Source organism: Fusarium sambucinum, chromosome IV (genome assembly GCF_050947815.1).
Source record: "Fusarium sambucinum isolate potato_lamoka chromosome IV, whole genome shotgun sequence".
NCBI classification, from domain to species: domain Eukaryota; kingdom Fungi; phylum Ascomycota; class Sordariomycetes; order Hypocreales; family Nectriaceae; genus Fusarium; species Fusarium sambucinum.
Window position 1 is genome coordinate 4,842,695 of NC_139291.1, and position 21,312 is coordinate 4,864,006.

The 21,312-nt window shown below is 48.7% G+C and overlaps 9 protein-coding genes across 9 annotated transcripts; 3 read left to right on the forward strand and 6 right to left on the reverse strand.

Annotated features, from left to right (window-relative positions):
- Positions 1-10: 10 nt before the first annotated feature.
- On the reverse strand, positions 11-754 carry FSST1_001639 (mitochondrial 37S ribosomal protein mS41; the record flags this gene model as incomplete). Its single annotated transcript, XM_083227552.1, has 1 exon — positions 11-754. One exon carries the CDS (start codon positions 752-754, stop codon positions 11-13), a length of 744 nt encoding a protein of 247 aa, XP_083091821.1.
- A 421-nt stretch (positions 755-1,175) lies between these two features.
- FSST1_001640 (E3 ubiquitin-protein ligase IRC20) lies at positions 1,176-5,800 on the forward strand (the record flags this gene model as incomplete). Its single annotated transcript, XM_083223842.1, has 2 exons — positions 1,394-4,655; positions 4,710-5,800. 2 exons carry the CDS (start codon positions 1,394-1,396, stop codon positions 5,798-5,800), a joined length of 4,353 nt encoding a protein of 1,450 aa, XP_083091822.1.
- A 476-nt stretch (positions 5,801-6,276) lies between these two features.
- On the reverse strand, positions 6,277-7,196 carry FSST1_001641 (uncharacterized protein; the record flags this gene model as incomplete). Its single annotated transcript, XM_083227553.1, has 3 exons — positions 6,277-6,565; positions 6,618-7,063; positions 7,134-7,196. 3 exons carry the CDS (start codon positions 7,194-7,196, stop codon positions 6,277-6,279), a joined length of 798 nt encoding a protein of 265 aa, XP_083091823.1.
- A 766-nt stretch (positions 7,197-7,962) lies between these two features.
- On the reverse strand, positions 7,963-9,366 carry FSST1_001642 (voltage-dependent anion channel-domain-containing protein; the record flags this gene model as incomplete). The annotated part of the gene is made up of 3 exons (XM_083227554.1): positions 7,963-8,691; positions 8,754-8,790; positions 9,119-9,366. The coding sequence occupies 3 exons, from the start codon at positions 9,364-9,366 to the stop codon at positions 7,963-7,965; spliced, it is 1,014 nt and encodes a 337-aa protein (XP_083091824.1).
- A 721-nt stretch (positions 9,367-10,087) lies between these two features.
- On the reverse strand, positions 10,088-11,738 carry FSST1_001643 (asparaginase-domain-containing protein; the record flags this gene model as incomplete). Its single annotated transcript, XM_083227555.1, has 2 exons — positions 10,088-11,490; positions 11,543-11,738. 2 exons carry the CDS (start codon positions 11,736-11,738, stop codon positions 10,088-10,090), a joined length of 1,599 nt encoding a protein of 532 aa, XP_083091825.1.
- A 1,714-nt stretch (positions 11,739-13,452) lies between these two features.
- On the forward strand, positions 13,453-15,351 carry FSST1_001644 (kinase-like domain-containing protein; the record flags this gene model as incomplete). Its single annotated transcript, XM_083227556.1, has 6 exons — positions 13,453-13,598; positions 13,678-13,759; positions 13,809-13,911; positions 13,962-14,358; positions 14,412-14,603; positions 14,655-15,351. The coding sequence occupies 6 exons, from the start codon at positions 13,453-13,455 to the stop codon at positions 15,349-15,351; spliced, it is 1,617 nt and encodes a 538-aa protein (XP_083091826.1).
- Positions 15,352-15,731: 380 nt separating this feature from the next.
- On the reverse strand, positions 15,732-16,445 carry FSST1_001645 (uncharacterized protein; the record flags this gene model as incomplete). The annotated part of the gene is made up of 3 exons (XM_083227558.1): positions 15,732-16,010; positions 16,063-16,077; positions 16,134-16,445. The coding sequence occupies 3 exons, from the start codon at positions 16,443-16,445 to the stop codon at positions 15,732-15,734; spliced, it is 606 nt and encodes a 201-aa protein (XP_083091827.1).
- Positions 16,446-17,482: 1,037 nt separating this feature from the next.
- FSST1_001646 (5'-AMP-activated protein kinase beta subunit, interation domain-containing protein) lies at positions 17,483-19,131 on the forward strand (the record flags this gene model as incomplete). Its single annotated transcript, XM_083227559.1, has 3 exons — positions 17,483-18,267; positions 18,445-19,033; positions 19,084-19,131. The coding sequence occupies 3 exons, from the start codon at positions 17,483-17,485 to the stop codon at positions 19,129-19,131; spliced, it is 1,422 nt and encodes a 473-aa protein (XP_083091828.1).
- Positions 19,132-19,461: 330 nt separating this feature from the next.
- Positions 19,462-20,502, reverse strand: FSST1_001647 (tRNA N6-adenosine threonylcarbamoyltransferase; the record flags this gene model as incomplete). Its single annotated transcript, XM_083227560.1, has 1 exon — positions 19,462-20,502. One exon carries the CDS (start codon positions 20,500-20,502, stop codon positions 19,462-19,464), a length of 1,041 nt encoding a protein of 346 aa, XP_083091829.1.
- Positions 20,503-21,312: the final 810 nt, after the last annotated feature.

Here is a 21,312-nt window from a genome sequence, read left to right on the forward strand (position 1 = left end):
TGTGCAACTATTACATCTTGGCCAACATCTCAGCTTCACGCTCAGCTCTTCGCTCCGCAGACCTCTTCTTGAACCGGGTCTCGGCCCTTCTGCGCTCACCACCGTCAATCTTGCGACCCTGGCGGTCCTCCCACATCCCCTCCGTGACCTTGACAACGACTCCTGAAGCGCCAGGCAAAGGCTTGGCATAAGGCCCAGCGATCGTCTGGGCGCCCACGACCTTGTATCCGTTTGGCCGCACTAGTTGTGACCCAGCCTGCGCTGCGGGCTTCTTTCTCTTCTTGGGAGAAGTTTCGGCAGCTTCACCCTCCGCAGGGTCGATATCGTGGGGCACGTTAACAACCCATTTCGTGTCTTTCAAGGTCTGTGGAGGTGGTGTCGCAATCCTCAGAACAGCTTCTCCGTTCTTCACATGTTGGAAGTCCCCACCAGGTCCCAGGGAGCCCTTTCTATATTTCTGCATCCAGTGTAGAAGGTAGCGGCGGTTTCTTGGTGGTTCGATGCCCAGCTCCTTGAGTTCCGGCGAGGTGAGGGAGAAGAGAGCGTTCCATGAGGGGAACTTGTTGGCGTATTTGTTGAGGCCGCGGCCGATAAGGGTGAGGAAAGTCGGCACATCGGGGACGAATGGCACTGGCTTAGGGATCGGGTGCGCAGGACGTGTCTTGTGAAGTTGTCGGATTTGTCCTGTCCTTGAAAAGGCGCTGCCGCTCTGCAGAAGCAAGCCAAATGTTGACCTGAGTCGTTCGCCCTTCATTTTGCTAGACACATGATATTAGAATTCGTAGACTGAGAACGAACCGGACATGAAGATCGAACTCACAGTGTCCAATGGGTTGAATGGCAACCAGTTCAGCGCCTCTCCAGAGTAAACGTCAAAGTCTCACAAGCCGATGAACGTTGATCTCGAAATTTGACAAGGTATCTCCTTATGTCAGCAAGTGGCTGACAGTGCCACATTGAGGTGTGGCGCGCTCAAACAAGGTTTCCAATTGGCTCTGTGTGGGAACGCGCTAGGCTTCCACCCTCGAGGACCTTCATTGCTCTACCTTCTTTGTCCTTTCTACAACTTCATCAAACCGGAGTTGCCATCAAAAACACCACCAGATTTGAAGGCGGTGTTACTTTTCCATCCAGAGCCCTTTGAAGGTCAATGACAGGAACAAAAAACTCTAGTGATGGCTCGAGCAAAGCAAACAGCCAGGCGTCCTGTCCCACAACCTGGCGTTCACTTACATGTTGGAATCGATGGTGAGTTCTTCTTATACATGCATACTTTCTCTCGACTATCGAAGTATTATTTTGTAACCACGGATAAGTTTACTTTTATTGTTGGAACCTTTTTTTTTAATATTGTTTTTATCAAATTTCTGTTTAAATGTTCAAACACCTATCTATGGGTTATCATAGCCAAGTTGTGAATCCTTCTTTCTTCTTCATTTATGTTCTTGAACACGCTTGCTCACTTCGATCGACAGATTTAATACCAGAATCTCTTGTGGAACGCTTGGTAAAGATTGCGAACTCTGAGAATGAACCTTCAGCGCAAACCCCCGAGCCGCCTACTAAGCGGCGCAAGCTAGATACCTCTCTTTTGGTCGCAAAGGCCAATTTCACTGTAACCCGACAATGCACAGCGTCTTCCCAAACATCTGTTTCCTGCAAGGAGGTTGAGAAGCTTATGAGAGTTTCTTTGCGTGACAGCCGGCTGTTCTTTTCTTCATCTAAAGACTGCCCAGTTGACCCTTTCCGCGCAACCATCGGTCTCCGAAGATTAGAATCAGACAACCATGTAAAAAATCTGAACCACCTATCCCAAGACTCTAATCGACCATCTCGGCCTAACGAAATATGGACTACAGTCGACATGAAACTTGAATGGCAGGGAAAGCGGGTTAAATTGTCATTTTGCTACAACTTTTACTGGAACGATTCTCCGTCACTTCACTCACACCAAAGATCAACCACGGATCGCACGGAAAGTCAGAAACTCATCAACTTCATATTACGCGGCTCTCCCTCAGCTAGTCCATCGTATCAACCAGGATGGTCCCTCATGGACTTTTATGATGCTGCTTTTGTCCCTCCAAAGGATGATAAAGTAGCGGAAACTATTCAAATCAGTGCCATGGAGTCAATATTATTCCCGTATCAAAAAAGGTCGTTACAATGGTTGTTACAGCGCGAAGGCGTGCAGTGGTCCGAAGCAAGCGGCGGCATTGTCCCATACACAGCCAGCGATCGAGAGAACGTATACGACTTCGAGAAATTTGCAGATCTGAATGGGCAAGAATACTACTTGAGTGAAACACTTCACACCGTCACAAGAGACCTGGCGCTATTTCGGGAAGCGGAAGCCTCGATCAAAGGCGGCATTCTGGCCGAAGAGATGGGACTAGGCAAAACCCTGGAGGTTCTCGGCTTAATCATGCTTCATGCAAGATCAAGGCCCCTGACACAGAGCATCGATGAGGCCCAAGCCAAACTCACGCCAACTGGAGCTACGCTGATTGTGACACCCCCATCACTTAGAGATCAGTGGGCATCTGAGATTAGTCGCCATGCTCCTGGCTTGAGCGTCGAGGTTTATGAAGGCCGGAAGAGTATCGCAGACGAAGACGAAGAGCATGTTGTTAACGAGCTTGCTGGTCACGATGTAGTCATCACTACCTACTCAGTACTTTCTTCCGAGCTTCACTATACAACTGCGCCCTCGGAACGCTCGCGTCGACATGCCCGAGTGTACCAGCGACCGATATCTCCCCTTACCCAGATTTCATGGTGGCGTATTTGCCTAGATGAAGCACAGATGATTGAAAATGGCTACAGCCAGGCGGCCAAAGTGGCTCGTGTTATCCCTAGAGTCAACGCTTGGGGTATCACCGGTACTCCTGTGAAGAACAGTGTTCAAGACCTTCAAGGCTTACTGCTTTTCTTGCAGTATGAGCCATACTGCTCGATGAACAGCGCCTGGAACCATCTACTACATTGGAACAAGTCTGGTTTCCAGCGTTTATTCAACAAGGTCACTCTCCGACACACGAAGTCAATGGTCAGAGACGAGCTGGTTATCCCTCCTCAAAAACGGTATGTTATCAGTATGCCGTTCACAGCTGTCGAAGAGCAACACTATCAGTCACTTTACCGGGATATGGCAGAAGCTTGCGCATTGAGCCTCGACGGAGCACCGCTTGTGGAAGATTGGGATCCGGATGATCATACAGCTAGCATGAGAACTTGGCTGGTGCGGTTAAGACAAACTGCATTGCACCCTGAAGTTGGAAGCTATAACCGTCGAACACTCGGTAATAACAAGAACCGGCCGATGAGAACTATTGATGAGGTCTTGGATGCAATGCTCGAACAGAGCGAAAGCGCTATTCGAACGGATGAAAGGGCTTATTTGTCAAGTCGACTCACACGGGGCCAGCTGCACGAAAATAGCCCACGAGTACAAGAGGCTTTGGAGATTTGGAAATCAGTTCGCGACAAGACTCGAAAGCTCGTTTCTGATGCGCGAACAGAGCTTGAGATATTGCTAAGAGACCGGAGAGGTGGAGGTTATGCAGTTGCCAACGCCGATGACCTAGGTATAGAGACCGATGATGACGATGTTGAAGTTGAGGGTAAGGGACAGTTAAACGAAAGCCGACGACGTCTTCGATCTGCATTGGAGATGGAACACAAAGCTGTCTTTTTCTGTGCGAATGCATACTTTCAAATTCGAGAGAACCCTGAAATGGTTGAGCCGGATTCCGAACGTTTTCATCAGATGAAGAAGTTCGAGGATGATGGATACGAAGAAGCGAAAGTCATCCGTAGAGAAATTCTACGCGAATCCCACCGCAAAGCAACTCGTTCGATGGCCAAGCTAGCACAAAAGGCATCCGAGCAATCTTTTGTCGAGATCCCAGACCTCACAGTCAGCGATGAACGGGGCATCGAGAGTGGTCGCATCCTTGATGACTTGGAGACACTGTACGGCGAATTGAATGACCAAGCCAATCTGATCGACGAGTTGAGGGAACATATTGTTGGGCTACTCCTGAAACCCCTGGTTGATGAAGAAGGCGACGCTGAAACAACTGGCGAAGAATATGGCGAGTCAGCTAAGATTCAAGACGAGCTTATGGTATATGTTCAAACTCTTGGAGCCGTCATTGCTGATCGACAGGATGCTCTGACGGGACAGACGAATGAGCTGATCAAACACGAAACAAAGACATCGCTGAAACTGGCAGAAAGCGGCAACGGACCAGCTCCAGAGAAACTGATTAATCTAATGATATTACGAGACCAGACGAAACCGAACTCAACATCAATGAGAAAGGTTATCGGCGAATTTCGGGCCTTGACTTCAAAACTCTCAAAAGATACAACACGAGGTATCATGGAGGGCAGAATTGTAGATCGACAGCTCAGAGCGACACAGGAAATCATGAATGCACAAAGCAAGCTGGCTCTTGAAGCAGAGGTTGACAACTTCAAGACCATTATGAACCTACGCTTAGAGTACTATCGCCAGTTGCAAGTTGTTTCCGACAGCGTTCTCCCTTACGAGGGCCCTCCTGTTACCGATGCAATTGAGAAGAAGATGAAGGAGACCGAGGATAACTTTCACCAGAAGCTTTCTGCAGCAGAAGCCAAACACAGATACCGTAAGTGATTTACAAGCCCCTCGTTCCCATTTGACTAGCTAACTTCCCTGTTAGTTCTGCATCTCAAGGAAGCAGGAAACAAGTCTAACGAGCCACGGATGTGTGTTATCTGTCAGACCTCATTCACAATCGGTGTCCTTACCGTATGTGGTCATCAGTTCTGCAAAGAATGCATGATGCTATGGTTTAAATCGCACCATAACTGCCCTGTGTGTAAAAAGAAGCTGAAGTCTTCTAATTTACACGACATCATCATCAACCCCCAGCAGCTTAAAATACATGGCGACAATCCAGACGAAGTACATGACAGCACCGAGAGCAGCCCGCAACAAAAGCAAAATATACTTAAAAAAAAGACAGGGATTTACTCAGAGTTCAACGCGGATAAGCTCGCCGAGATCCAGAATATTGAGTTGGACGGACCTTCGTTTACTACAAAGGTTGACACCCTTGTCAAGCATCTAATGTGGCTAAGAGAATCAGACCCCGGAGCAAAGTCAATCGTTTTCTCACAGTACAAGGGATTTCTGGGCATTTTGCAGAATGCTTTCGCCCGATTCGGGATTGGGCACACGTCCATCGACAATTCGGGTGGCATCAAACGTTTCAAAGAAGATGCTTCGGTTGAGTGCTTTCTCCTCCATGCTAGAGCGCACTCCAGTGGCCTCAACCTCGTTAACGCAAGTCATGTCTTTCTCTGTGAACCCCTCCTTAATACCGCCCTTGAGCTCCAAGCTATCGCACGTGTAGACCGTATTGGTCAGATGCACGAGACAACTGTGTGGCTTTATCTGGTATCCGGCACAGTTGAGGAGTCAATTTACAACCTCTCGGTACAAAGGCGAATGGAACATATGGGCCGTATCAATAAGGGAAAATCGAAGGAGTCAACTCCAGAGCTACTCGATGCGAACATCGAGGCGGCTAACACGCTCGAGCTCGAGCAAGCCTCTCTTGCACGCCTGATGAGCAAGGACAAAACAGCTGGTGAGAATGTAGAGGAGGATGATCTGTGGGAGTGCCTGTTTGGGCATGTCGCTCGAAAGAGCGATGGACCTGAGAGGGATACCAGGGCACAGGAAAAGGCCGTCATGGGGTATCTGGCAGCAGAGGCAGCTGATGGAAGGAATAGTACTGCCAACTAGACACAAATTTGATGAACGTGTATTTAAATAGGGCTTAGATGTACATGATGAGTTCAGAGAGGTTATATACATGACTGTCAAGGTAGAGGAAGATTTATATCATTTGTAATCTAACAACTATCCCATTATGCTGATGTGAATTACCTAATTTTGAAGACACACTCTCCAGGTGCTGCAGGCATTGCACAAAGTACCATATGAATTGATAACCATCAGTTAAAAGGCTTGTCATCAAACATTGAAAAACATCATTATCATTTATTTGATGTTCCTTGTAGTACATGTAATATACAACAAATGCTTTTAGCCTATACCCTGGTCTTTTTGACGCATTGGATCGTCCCTGATGATACCACCGTCCCCAGTCTAGGTACCTAGGTAAATGCGTCTCCTGTCCATGAAACTTGATACATGGCTTCGCTACACAATACACGCGCATTATAACGCGGTGGGTGGAAAGAAGATGTTCCATCTCTTTAGTCAACTCGCTTGACCTTGGCGCTGGCGCCAGACTTGACACGTCGGGCAACAGGGCGGTTGATGTGGTGGTCAGGAATCCAGCTCTCGTCGTAGTCCTTGCCAGAGACGTCGGCAATGGGGACGGCCTCGGAACCGGAGAGGGGCTCGGCAACATCGACGGTCTTCTTGGCCTTCTTGTTGGTGCGGGGGCGCTTAGCCTGAGGGAAGAGGGCCTCGATCCAGGTCTTGTAGACGAAGTAGAGAGTGCCGGCGAAAGCAGCAGAGAGGAAGAGGTAGAGGAAGATGCTGAAGGTGTTGTTAGCTTGCTCTTGGGACATGGGAGGAAAAGGAATCATACATCTGAGGGTCAAGGAAGCTGGTGGGGGCCTCAACAATGGAGGCAGAGCCATTGTGGACCAAGACCTCGTGGAGGGCACCGTTGGAGTCAGAAACGAGAGCCTGGAGCTCGATGCGAACCTCCTGAGGCTGCATGTCCTGAGCAAAAGAGAAGGGAAGCTCCTTCTTCTCGCCAGCGGGGACCTCAATGTTGTACTGGACGGCCGTCAAGTTGCGGACGATGCTAGCGTAACGAGGGCTGTCCTCGGGAAGGTCCTTAAGAGTGTTCAGAGAGCCCGAGATGAAGGAAACCTGGATGGGGTTGGCGTCCTGGTTGGTGACCTCAATGACAGCCTTGGTAGGGCGACCGTTGACGAGCTTTACGCCGAGAATGTCGGTTTCGGGGAAAGTAGTCTTGATCTCGGCCTTAAGGGGAGCCTTGGGGGCGGCATTGGCATCAGGGGCGTCCTGGATGAGGGAAGATTGTTAGTCTTTTCTTTCTTTTCTGGTGCGATTGGAGCTGTCGCGCGACACGTACCTGGGCGACGGCGCCAAAGATGTGAGATGCCGCGAGGGCAAGGAGAGAAGCCTTGAAGAACATGTTGGATATAACCTATAGAGAGAGCAGACGAGGAGATGGGGGATGGAAGGAAGAGAAGAGGGAAAAAGAGAAGCTGGTGGAGATGACGGAATATGGGGAAATCAGGTTCCAGCTGTGGGTGTGACAATCTGGCCTCAGCATAAGGATAAGGACCGGATATGGGAGGCGACAGAGACATGCATGGAACAGGGATACTACCTAGCTATGGCGACTGTGGAGCAATTCTTAGGCCGAGATTCGAATTGCTTCTTTAGTGCCAACCGAGCTAAGCTCAGTGAAGATTTCAGCGGGGAATGGCCCTGGAGCTGGAGCTGGAGCTGGAGCTTGGATTAGGGGACTTTGTCACTCTATAATGGGAGAGCTAAGGGAAGCTTAAATCAATTGGAGAGGGGAAGTGTTTGCCGGGGACTCAAAGCTGTGATACTTCGACTGAATCATGTTTAATGATTAGTAGCCAGTTGCTCAATTTGTTGTTACTTTTGAGGCTCTAATGCAATGACAGTTTGACTGTTCATTCCCAAATGACCAACGGGAAATGTGGGACATCTCCGGAGTCTCCCCTGCTCTGTCTCCCGTATTATTCGGCCCCGCTCCGGGTCGGTATCTGTTATCCTTATTGAACTCAAGTTAATATTCAACCGCCTAGTATTTGAACATACAAGGACAATAAAACGAGAAGTGTTAGGTTGATAAGATTACCATAGTAGATGTAAATAAATATATCACAGGGAATTAAGAATATGTACTCGTGTGTACAACCTTGCGTCTAAGCAGGAGAATCTTCAACCTTTTCAACCTTCTCAGTTTCCTTCATTTTTTTCTCCCACGCCTCAACCGGAGGCGGCTGAAACAGTTCACCGGTCAAAGTCGCCCTGGTAGTCATACAAGCCACCATGATCCATAGCAAAGTCTCAACGACCGAAAATATGGTTCCAAGAACCTTGAAAAATTGCGAAGGAAGCTCTTGTGCCAAAGTGGTGGTTGAAACAGTAAAGACCCCAAGAGGGAAAGTAAACGCCCACCAAGAAATACTGAACTTCAATTCGCGTCTGACAATGGTGGCGAGGGCGAAGAATAACCATGAAATGGCGAACCCCCACATTATGAGGGCTGTGAGGATGCCACTAAGATAAAAGAATTGTCCTGCGATGGGCGCCATGGGAATGAAATCGTTCCTTTCAAAGATTTTTAAAGCGACTTTGCCCAGGAGTTGAATGGCTGCTGCGCCTTGGCCAAGAGGTCCGATGGCGATGAAAGATGTTACAGCAGCCTGGCTTGGAAGGACATCGTGTATCATGAGTCGATTGTAGTACATGGCCAGGATAAGAACTGCCATAGGTACACTCGTTCCCCAGAGAACATAGCTAGTTACAACAGTCCATATCGCATGCTGATCGTTGGGAAGAACATTGGCCACTATAGCCCCGGAGCCAGACGCGACAATGTCAGCAATGATAGGGAAAAGCCATGTGGGATTGGCTTGTTCGAGTGCAATCTAAGTTGTCACAGTGTCAGTAATCAGAACTAATACGGGAAATACTGAAGATCTTAACTTACACCCTCAGTGCGCATGATGCAATGAGGTATGTAAAGGCTGCAGGACATAGCCATTACAATGTCTATCCACCAAAGAGCCCAGGCAAGGTGTGCTGCGTTATCACCCCAGGCCGGGACACATACAAAGACGATCATGTTGATTATAGTCGCGAGTCCAACAGGAATTGTTCCTAATCAATTGTTAGTTTAATATCTCGTCAATTGAACATAGCAAACACTTGCCAAGGAAAACAGCCTGGCCGGGGTGTCGCAACGTTGAAGACCATGTCCCTTTAAAATAGGTATATCTCACGACAGATATACAACTGAACAAGACAAAAAGGGTAATATTCAGACAGAATATTATAACAGATATGTAGAATAACCATTGTCCTTGATAAGGTAGGTTATGCAGCAAAATAGACGTGATGCCAGTGCCCATGGTCACAGTGAACCATGAAGGCCCAAAGTTGACAACAATTCTCCTCCATCCTCGTCGATTCTTGCCATATTTATCGTGTTTGATTTCTTGTAGATTTGTAGGAGCCTCTTGTGGTAATGTATCGGAGCCTGAATATGTGACCTCGCTGGAGTCTAGATCTGCTAGGTTTTCTGGGGTTATCGAGAGAGTCATGTCGAGGAAGAAAGGAAGGAATTGAGAAGAGTTCTGAACCCGTTGCCTCTAACGGTATGGTGTTATTGCGCCTTCGTTGCTCCAGGAAGCGCAATCAACCTTATTTAAACAAACATTGTAAGAAATAGTCTCGTTATGTGACGTCGCGCAATCGGCAGTTCGGCTCAACTTTCGACCCACGACGAGTCGTCATATTTTTCTGACTCCCCGAATGTCTCCTTCTCCTCGACTCATACCATTGAAAATTCAGCGATGGGTGCACTCTTTTTATAGGGATTCCGCGGAGAAGCTATATTTAACTTGGCGGTCGTCCAACCCCGTGATGATCAATTGCCCTGTCAGAGGTTGAAGTCCGTTTCGAGTGGGAACCTTTTGGGCGAGAGCCTATGAGGCCTTGTACTTGTTAGTCAGAGAAATTCAACGTCAGTTCATCTAAACTTGGCGGACAGAGATGACTTGTGCCGTTGTGTTGGTTCTTTATATCAGGATATACTATTGCACTAGAGAATTCGTAGGTCAATATATCATCTATATTCAGTCCTCAATTCAATAATTTTGAGTCCAAAGCGCCGCGAGTATAACAATACTCATCAAATGATCATAATTGTAGGCCAAACTTCGCTTATATCGTTCCCCCTTTTTACCATAACCAAAAGTTCCAAACAAGCGATCCGCAACTGACAAACCAGGAAAAAAGAAGAGAAAACATGGTCTGATGTAATCACAATTCATGCTTGCCAAAGTGACTATACTTGGGTGTCACATAACCAGGCATCGTCTCCCTCTCTTCCACCGCCAAGTGCGCACCCGCGATGCGCAGAAGCTGTGCACAAGGCTCCTGGCCTGACTTGACTGCGACATACAGTGGCGAGAGGTTAGCCTTGTTACGTTCGTGTACACTCGCGCCCTGCTGTAGCAGCTCCAGGAGGATTTCGGTGTTTCCAGCCACCGCCGCAAGATGCGCGGCAGTGTTCCCCGCATAATCCGATTGCTTGAGCAACTGCGCGCCTTCACCCTGCAGAAGCTCCTTGACAACCTTGAGTTCGCCGTTCTCGATCGCGTAGCCAAGTGCCGAGAATGCTCTCTCGCTTGCCGTGAGGTGGGATGCGGCAAAGTCAAGTGAGCCCGCGGGGTGTGAGAAGCTCTGGTGGGCAATCTCTGTCATCTCACCGCGCAGCGATCGGGAGAGTTTCTCCTGGATCTCCTTGGTTGATAGGTTTGGCTGGGCGAGAAGGTATGATACTTTGGTGAGGGCTGCCTCGGCAGTAAGATCAAGACCAAAAATGACGCCTGCGCGACCGAGGACGGTTCCAGGTGCGTACACGGGCGAGACAAAGCCGTTGACACACTGGCTGACATTCACGACGACGATGCCTCGCTCAACAGCGGCCTTAATAATTTGTGTAAGAGGGCCATCAGAACCACCAGGGATGTTGCCCATTCCAAATGTCTCCAGAATGAGACCCCGAATATCAGGCAGGTGAAGAACAGCGTCAATCATCTCAGGCTTGATACCGGGGAAGACACGCAAGCAGGCAACGTGGGTAGTGTCAAGACCCTTTGTAACATGGAATTTCGCGATAGAGGTAGGGCGAAGGACGAGAGGCCAATTGACACTGATGCCGAGACCGTTCACCTTGGCGAGAGGCTCGCTGTTAGGACTGGCGAAAGCCTCGAATTCTGTCGCGGAGACCTTTGCGCTGCGGTTACCGCGGTAAAGACGGTGGTGGAAGAAGAGGCAGACTTCGGGAATGGTGAAAGTTCCTGCGATAATGAGCGAGCCCAAGAGGTTATCGACACCATCGGATTGGAGAGCAAAGATGGGCGCCTGAGAGCCGGTAAGAATGACGGGTTTTCCAAGACTCTCCATCATGAAAGAGAGGGCAGATGCCGTGTAAGCGAGAGAGTCTGTTCCGTGGAGAATTACAAAGCCGTCGAATAAGTGGTAGTTCTCTTCAACACAGGAAGCCATGGCGTCCCAGTCATGGGCGGAGATGGAGCTCGAGTCGAGCAGAGGGCTGAACTCAATAATACCATAGCGAACATGGCGGTTGTAAGCTGTGGCTGGAGTGCGAAGACTGTCAATTTGAATCTTTGCTCCGTCACGAATGGCAGGCAGGGTGCCTATGAGATGTGAGAATGTGGAGTAAGTGAGTGAGGGTATAGTCAGAATTACCTGGATTAGAGAAGTCATTGAATGATGGGCGAGGGGCCATGGCATTCTCTAAAAAGTTGTCGGTTGGCTGAAGACCGTCGGGGCCTTGTTGCATACAAATTGTTCCTCCAGTGCCGATAATCAAGACCCGAGACTCTGGGTAGCTGGTCTCGGGGACCACCTTGACGGGTACGCCGGGTGAGCCTGCTCTGCTCATTTTGAGAGTATGTGTATGTGTATAGTAAAAGAGTCTGGGAAGATTCAGACTTCGGAGTCTGCTAATTGACTGAAAGTAACACGGTGAGAGTGTATCTGTTGTATCGATCAAGTTAGATAAGAGCGGAAGACGAGATAATGGCGTCTATGTCGATCAGGACTTTCTGATATCAATTCACAAAAGATCAATCAAGCGTTGACGAGAGACAATATTTAATTGAGGATAAGAGGAGAGAGAAATTTTATCTATGGCACGCGCAACGTCCGGGTGATTTATTTAAAGCAAAAAAACCTTGTGGACAAAGACGAACGAAGACCATCAAGTGGATCCGTTGGAGGTTATGAAGGGGTAACAGAAACTCGATATCTCGCGGGGACTGGCGAGTTAGAGATGGTGTACATTGCCAAATCTGCAATAGGCTAAAAAAACAATAAGAGAAGGAAAACGAAGCATCGATCGGTGTGGGAAAACAAGGCAGTACAGGATTTGCTTGCAAGGGCTTGGTTGCTTAAAAGGCTACTTATTCAAATGCTGTGTTGGTGATCAGTTTATTGCAAGTCGTTTTCGTTCATGGTGTTTTGAGATTGGGACTGGCAGGTGACCAGACGAATTTCGACAAGACGGTGAATGAGATGATTCGGATGGAAAATGGATATATTTAATTATTACGTGACTTATGAACACTATTCAGTATATATACTGAAGCTGATGCAGTTGAATATAAACTGTATGGACCTCTTATTCTTTACCCCAGAGAAACAATCTCCAAAGACGTGGGGGAGAATGAATTCTGATACTAATAGGTAATTACTGATTGAATGGACGTGCGTACTTTGGGCTGTGGGCAAGGCAGGCCTGGCAAGACGGTTTTCCATGGCAAAAGCCTAGAACAAAGTGGATTCATTCGGGCTGTTTGTCTACTAATCTTGGCCTGTCAACTTGTTGCCGTAGGTTGCCCTCAATGCCTCCGATTACGGGGGATGCATGCATTTACGGTACAGATGCGAACACTTGCAAACATTAATAGCTACGTCAGGTCGAGTCTAATCAAACACTTGATTGTCTTTGGTTCAATACCCAAATCTTCGAGGTAGTATGTACTGATGTACACTGATAGAATGCTAGAATTACTCAGTGACTACATGTGACGTACCAACAACACGATCGCAAACGGTCCCCTACTGCAAGAGAATCGCTAAAAAGGAGAGATAATCTTGATAATGGCGATCAGCTAAACCTGTATTAAATGATGGACAGGATGGATCCAGATGCGCAAGGGTTTGCAGATACGTATTCTTGGAATGCCTGCCCATTATCTGCAAAAGCTAGTCCTCTTTCAACTATTCTGCCGTGTGTCTTCACTCACCGCCTTGATGCGCCTCTCTAAACTCTCCAGCTCGCTCGCCTTGGCCTTATTGTCGGTGCAGTGCATTGACAATAGGATCAATCAACGGGGCGACAAACATCCCTACTGCAAAAAAAAAACACCCTCTCTCCCTATTGATCCTCTATCAGCGCCAATTGTTCAACTCTTTACTATTTATTAATCCTAAAACGTCCAAGTTTCTTCCATTTTTCACCCATGATCCATGATTAAAAAGCGATGCGAATCCTATAGCAAGCCTCCTCGCCTCACTCTCTTTGACGCGCGCATCCTTCGTCAACCTCTCGAGCCGACATCAAATTCAACATCGCGCAACCTCGACTCGACGAGATGGAGAAACTATCAGAAACAACCCCTGATGGCACTTCGCCTCGAACTTTTGCCCTGAATCATTTGAGGCCACGGTCGAGTTTCAAGGGCTGCTCGCGCATTTCCGACTATGAGCTGTTGGGCAAGTTGGGAGAGGGAACCTTTGGGTACGATTTCACCATCGCGGCATACTTCGATGACTACAACAATAATAAAACTCGATCGTTTGTACTAACCCTTTCCTAGTGAGGTTCATCGTGCCCGACTGCGCAGAACTGGCGCCCTCGTCGCTTTGAAGAAGATCATCATGCATCATGAGAAGGATGGTGTATGTACCTGTACCACCCCACCGAGATAGCCACACTGACAAAGACAAGTTCCCTATTACCGCCCTCCGCGAGATCAAGCTTCTCAAGCTTTTGTCACACAAGAATATTCTCAGACTAGAGGATATGGCTATCGAGCACCCTACCAGACAAAGTAAGCAGTTTTGACTGCACCTCATCATTCCAGACTGACCACCCCTTCAGCCGATAAGCGCAAAAAGCCTATCGTATACATGGCTACTCCCTACATGGACCACGATCTGTCCGGCCTCCTCGACAACCCGTCAGTCCAGTTCAAGGAGCCCCAGATCAAATGCTACATGTTGCAGCTCCTCGAGGGTCTTCGATACCTACATGATAGTCGCATCTTGCACCGCGATATGAAGGCGGCCAATTTGCTGATCAACAACAAGGGTATCCTGCAAATTGCTGATTTTGGTCTTGCCCGACACTACGACGGAAAGACGCCACAGTCTGGAGTTCACATGGGCGAAGGTAAACGAGATTACACCGGCCTAGTTGTCACTAGATGGTACCGACCACCTGAGCTTTTGCTACAACTGCGGCAATACACCCCCGCTATTGACGTATGGGGAGTAGGGTGAGTACCGCCCGACGGCTTTGATACTTTGTTGATACTAACGACTGGTACAGCTGCGTTTTTGGCGAAATGCTACATGGAAAGCCCATCTTGGCGGGTGAGAGCGATGCCGCACAACTCGATATCATCTGGGACCTCATGGGCTCTCCCAACGAAGAGAACATGCCCCGATGGAAATCACTGCCTGGTGCCGAGCACTTGACTCCTCGGCTACGAACAGGGAACCTCGACAACCGCTTCAAACAGTAAGTCGTATCAAACATCAAGTCATGCCCTATCACTAACATCGCCTTCAGGTACGGCTCGGGAGCAGTCTCGTTACTTAAAGAACTTCTCAGACTTGATTGGCGGACACGAATCAATGCAGTTGATGCTTTGCAACACCCATGGTTCAAGATGCAGCCTCTGCCACTTGAACCTCATGAGATCCCCACCTACGAAGAGAGTCACGAGTTGGACCGTAGAAAGTTCCACGATCGCAAGGCCGCTCTACCTCCTGCCCCCAAGGGCGGAACTGTGGGCGTTGGCCCCGACGCCAACGGCGCTACAGCAGGCTTCAATAGCAATGAGCCTTATGGAAATGGCCGCAACGGCGTGAACGGAGGTAGGTATCGTAATGGACCCGACGATCGTCGCCCTGCTTGGCAACGAGAGCGAGGTGCTGGATTGCCTCCACGGCCACCTCCCAATAACGATGATGCGGACTTTCGAGAGCGAGGGCCTCCTCGCCCTAGAGGGCCACCTGGACCAAGGGCACCAGACGTCGACACTTACATCCCCGCATACAACCGAGATGATCCAGGCCGGCGAAGGGACGATCGCCCACCGCCACGAGATGATCGCCCGCCGCCCAGGGATGACCGTCGACGCCGCAATAGCAGAGAGGATCGTCGTTTTGATAGGGACCGTGGCACCGTGAGCCGTAGCAGATCACCAAGGCACGACCGATCAAGAGACCGAGACAGGCCCGATCACAACGGGTATCGGAGATAGAATCAATCGACAACGGTCATAACGGCAGATGTTAACGGATACATACGACTCATGGATCAAGGGCGACGACAAACGCCTGGACCCCAGCGGCGACCGAGACTGCCTTATGGAGTTTCATAGAGGAACGGGCAGGATTCTAATCATTGTCGTTTCGGGCATAGCAGGAACACGGACGGCGCAACGGAATGAAATAAGGAGAGAGAACATATTTGACAAGGCCAGCCATATATCTGGCGTTTGGGTGAAGCGACGCATCAGGGATGTACACAAAAGGTCCTCACACTTTAACCCTTTGATTTTAAGAAACACGAGATATGAAATTATCCCTAGGTCAGGAAGCTCGTGGCTTTATTTTGGTGTACCATAGCGTTCATATACGATCAATACTCTGAGTCATCGTCCTCCTCGTGAATCGTCTGTGACAGTAAACCACTAGTTGGCCGGCGTCTCGAGCTGGATGAGTCTAGCCATTGCCACCCAAGATCCGTGTCTGAGGACAGCGAGTCTCTCCGACTGCTTGTTTCGAGGAGGCTTTCCTTCGAAGCTGATCGCTTTGGACCGAGGTCGTCATTCTGCATTCCAAGGTAGGATGTGATGATTGATGAGAAGAGGGCTATGGCGACACCGGCCATGATGCCAACGCCAGCAGCTGCACCAAACTAAAATCAAATTAGGGTAGGAAGAGATATTTGGAGAGCTGAATAGTCTTACAAATGTGTACAATGGCTACAGGATGTTAGCTTGTTATCCCATGTCTACCTAGTTGTGGTTGGTTAACATACCTCTAAGCCAGCCAAAAATGCCCAAACAGAACGCGCTCCAGCTACCATATAAGAAAACAAGTATATAGCAGGAGCAAAAACAGTAAGAAGGACATTGGCAACTAAAGATAATGGAAACAGAATAAGACGAAAGGGAAAGCTAACGATAGCAAAGATGCGTAGGAAGAGAGCGGACCAGTCGAATGAGAAGATCCAGGTGAAGACAGCAACAGTGATATCAAAAGCGAGAATGAACGGAGAGATTGTCGGTGAAGCTTGTTCAGCATGTGTCGCTGCCACGACTATGGAGGTCGGGAGTGCGTGATCGGGCATATTGGAGCCGGTGGTGAGAAGCTGTGTTGTTTGGTATGAAATGAGTGAGGTTGTGTTGTCTAGACAGGGAGAATTACATCATAAGCCAAGGTTGACGATGAAATACAGTGTTGAGAGAGGAAGGAGTTGTCAAAGGTTCAATACTGATGGCAGGAAACACCTAAGCTTAATATGTTGTCTAGGTGTAGAATATCTATGATTATAGATAATGTATGGAGTAGAGGCTAGATCGACCTCCCCTGGAGCTCCCTTGAGCTGTTGTGGATGAGAGCTCATGTCTATCGAGATTGAGTGGAGACCTCATGGGCATGGGAGCTCATGTTAATGAGAGCTGTTGAGTGACTTTGTTGATGGGCAACACTGCGAGTAGATCAAAGTACCTCTGAATCGTCACTTATCAGACTCCCCACCACGACTCAAACATCCCACCCGTTCTCTTCCTTTTCCCTTCCTCCATTTCATCAATCTCCCTCCATCTCCACCCCCGCGACCGACGACGAACAAACTGGCGACGACGGATTGAAATAAACGCCTCAGAACATACCACAAAACAGCATAAACAACATCTTTTTCTCTTGCTATTCATCGCATTATCACCATACAGCGAGACAATACATTCTTATTTTTGGACAGCGAAATTCGTACACCCTTCTTTGCATTAGAAATCCGAAATCTGATTCATTTATCCTCACATCACGCTACACAAAAGACCCGTCTTGTCACCCCCGGATTCTTACACACCAACCCTGCCGTGTCAGGTCAGGCCGTTTCCTGCTCGTCCACCTCTTTTCTTGACACAAACGCCCAATTGGCGCTGGGCGCGCAACGTACAGAATTTCCCAACAAATCATTTCGTTAGTCGCCAACTTTGCTGCGTCATTCAATTCAGGCTTGATGCTTGTGTCATTGTACCGATAAGATATCGACAAACCGAACATTTCCCCAACCGCGGTTACAAAATTTAGACACAACCCCACGATCGCCAACGCTTTCAAGAGACAAAGGATATCCCTTTGAGGGGACAGGAGGTCGCAAATATGGGTAACAACACGTCTTCGTCCTCCAAACCGACCACGCCGACTACTTCAGCTCCGGGTTCGGCCCACGGTCATCTTCATGGCCACGAATCTCCCCGCCATCATCTGCGCAAGGATGCCCGCAATATCATTACCGGGCACACGCATCGCTCTGCCGCGCCGCCGGAGCCTTCTATGGCCCAGGCCCAGGGCTCAACGGTGATCAATCGGCCAAAGAGTTTGCCTCCTACGGCGGTGTCTTCTCTTAGCGGCTCCCCACACAGCAACTTTACCGCGGTGCACAAGACTGCTTCTTCCTCTGATGCTAAGGCCATCGCCGAGAAACAAGGTGCTGCAACGCCCGAATCCAAATTGCACCATCGCGACGAACCGACCAAGCCCCTCGACGTCCCTATGGAGTCCTCTTCTCTACGATCACATCAATCCGCCCACGTCCACGACTCTGGGTTGATCCCAAACAGCAGTATTACAGACATGTACCTGACTCGACCCCCTCGTCTTCCTCTTCCTATCGACGAGGAAGTACATACACCAGGATCTCCAATTCTAGCACCAGAGAATGATCAAGAGGCTGATGTCGAGCCCATCGACTCTTTGGACGGAATCACCCGCAAGAGTTCTGCCCTCAGCGCTACGACAGTAGATGAAGAGGACGGTGAGGAGTTGCGGGTCGACAAGACTAGACCTGTTGTCCAGACCAAGCTGGAATGGCTTAGTGGGGGCGACAAGATTTATGTGACTGGAACCATTTTTCAATGGAATCGTAAGCAACGGTTGCATCCCATGTAAGTGTCATGATGCTATTTATTGACTTCTCTGAGACATGAGGCGATCACTGCGCCGTCTGTGTTTCCGTGGCTGCTTTGTGGTCTCGGGCCATCGTTGTACAAGATCGTCCCTCATGCGATTCAGGATTTGTGAGGAATGTGTTTACAAAATGCGGTCGCTAACGTATCATCTAGCGAGGGTCGCCCAGGCTGTTTCTCAACGACAGTTTATGTTCTGCCAGGCACTCATCATGTCCGCTTTTTGGTGGATGGTATTATGCAGACATCTCCTGATCTACCCACCACTGTAGACTTTGGCAACAACCTCGTCAACTACATCGAAGTCAGCCCCGATGATGCCCACAAGGTTCCTGCACCCCCGGCCGCTTCGCACGCCGAAGTTCAGGCTGCTGCTGCTGCTCAGGCGATTGAGCAAGCTCAGGGGGGAGTCCCTGGAGGTTCGAAGCCACCGCCCCAACCGAAGGGCAAGCCTGTGCCCCCTCCAGAAGCGTATCGTAGTCAAATTCCGAAATACCTTGTCGACTTTGACCAGGCTGAGGATTCGCAAGCGTACCAATACGCAGTTAATGCAATCGAGAGACTACCGAATCCCCCTGCTTTGCCAGGCTTCCTAAGCAAGCCGATACTAAACGCAGCGACTCTTATGAAGGACGACAACAGTGTTCTCAACATGCCAAATCACACGATACTGAACCATCTTGCCACTAGTAGCATTAAGAACAATATTCTTGCTGTTTCTGCTACTACTCGATATAGGGATAAGGTATGTTTAATTATGATTAGTACAAAAAGAGTGATGCTTACATCGTTTAGTATGTAACCACGATCGTCTACAAACCCACTGCTTCCGACGAAAGTTAAGTGAGGATGAATGAAGCATATGTTAGAGGGCATCGAACGGATGCATAAGCTTCGGACTACTGCATGCTCAAACATGCTGACAGCAAAGCTACGATATGATGTTGGAACGATTACTGCGTATGAAGTATATATGAGGGAATAGGCTCTAGATAAGCTGGGACGTTGTTTTGGCTTAAGCTTGTAGCTGGACATCAGACGACTGACGGGAATGCCGCCAAGAGGTATGTCAAATATACTCCACCACGATAGAGCGGATATGAGGTATTTCACAACTCAATTCCTGCAAATACATTCAAGAAAATAGCCATCATAATTTTGTTATTGGGGGAATCAATCTCTCCATTTGATGAATACCTCGTCGGTCCTAAATCTCTGCGTGCAAGTACTCTCTTCCAATGACGTCCTGAATCCCGTCTCATATGCCAATAACCCAGCATGCGCAATCATGATACCGTTATCAATACAAAATCTCTCGTCAGTCGCATATACGGATCCTCCTCGCTCTCGCGCCATGTGTCCCATCATCTCCTGCAATCTCTCGTTGCAACCAACGCCTCCAACAATAAGAACTTGTGAGGACCCAACGTGCGCCATAGCTCGTTCTGTGATCTCCACCAACATGGCAAATACTGTTTCTTGTAGTGAAAAGCACAGGTCTTCGGGTGTGAAGTCTGCGCCAGCTTTCATCTGCGCAGCGAGGGCATCAGCAGACGCTAGAATGCCGGAGAACGAGCAGTCCATGCCCTTGACCGCGTAAGGAATATCCAATAGTTTGCTTCCCTTCTTGGCCAGCTGTTCAATATTGTAACCTGGCGCAGGGTCGTTGCTGATCTCGAGCGTACGAGCAAATCGATCGAGACAATTTCCAACAGCTATATCCAGCGTCTCGCCAAATATCCTGTATCGCTGCTCCGCATACGCAATAACCTGCGAGTTACCACCCGAAACATACAGCACAACTGGGTTCTCTGCGCCGGTGATATATCTTCCCATCTCAATGTGTCCCACGCAGTGATTCACACCTACAAGTGGTCTATCCCAGAGCAGACTTAACGCTCTGGCGGCCACAGCGACCGAATTCAACGGGGCACCCATGCCGGGTCCTTTTGTGTAACAGATACAGTCGACATCTGCGGGCGTAATTTTCGCCTCGGCGAGGGCTTCGCGGGCGAGACGGACGAAGTGTGCGCGATGGTGCGCGGCTGTGTCTTTGGGGAGGAATCCTGTGCCTGGAGGGGAGACGAATGTGTCGCGGAGGTTGGAGAGAATCTTGGTTTCGGTTGGTGTGTGGAGGATGACGCCTATGCCGAGCTTGTTGGCTGAGCCTTCGCAGCCGAGGGCGATATATGAGGATTTGTTTGTGAATGCCATTTTTGATGTGATGCGGCGTGGCAGTGAAGTTGAAGATGGGAGGATGAAAAGGTGGGGGTTGTCGAGATGATGGTGTTGACGTTGATGAGGGTCTACCTGCACAGGTGAGTTGCATATGCATATAGCTTTGTCATAAATCAGAAAGATAAAAAAATAATTGAATAAGAACTATACTTGATATCTTTAAAATGCTACTTGAATATCTATCTGATCTTTTGTTAGTGATGTCAAGAATGTGATAAGACTCTCTAATCGATAGAGGGGCAGATCCTCTTTCTCGTCGTTTGAAAAGGGCAGCAGTTACAAACCCCTCGCCTCGCTTAGACAGTCAAGTTCGACAGGCGTCATGCCATCACCAGCCACATTTGCCTTGGATCAAAGTGGAAGTGCCTGGAGGGGGCGGAAGGTTCCGTTTTTCTTTTTTACAATCTTCAGGGTCCTAACTAAACCGTGAATGGTTGGTAAAAAAGAACAAAAAGATATATGACGGTAGATCTTTAGAATTGGTTGTGAATAAAGACACAAGACATTCTTTATCACTAGAAAGCAATGTATATACATTCCGCTCGAGCTGGTCTGTCACTGATAGGTGTACGTTCTTGAGGTTATCAGTACTATATCTGAAGCGGCTGTAATTACAAGCTATATAAAACCATCATGCAGAAAATAAATAAAAAGATCGAGGTTTTTTCTGTGTTTTCCGAGGCCCACTAGCCACAACCTGTCAGGAAAGACTGCTGTGGCTACTAATCAAGTTCGTGTAAATCCACAACGTCCGGTTCGCCGGCCACTTTTCCTTCACCCGCAGCC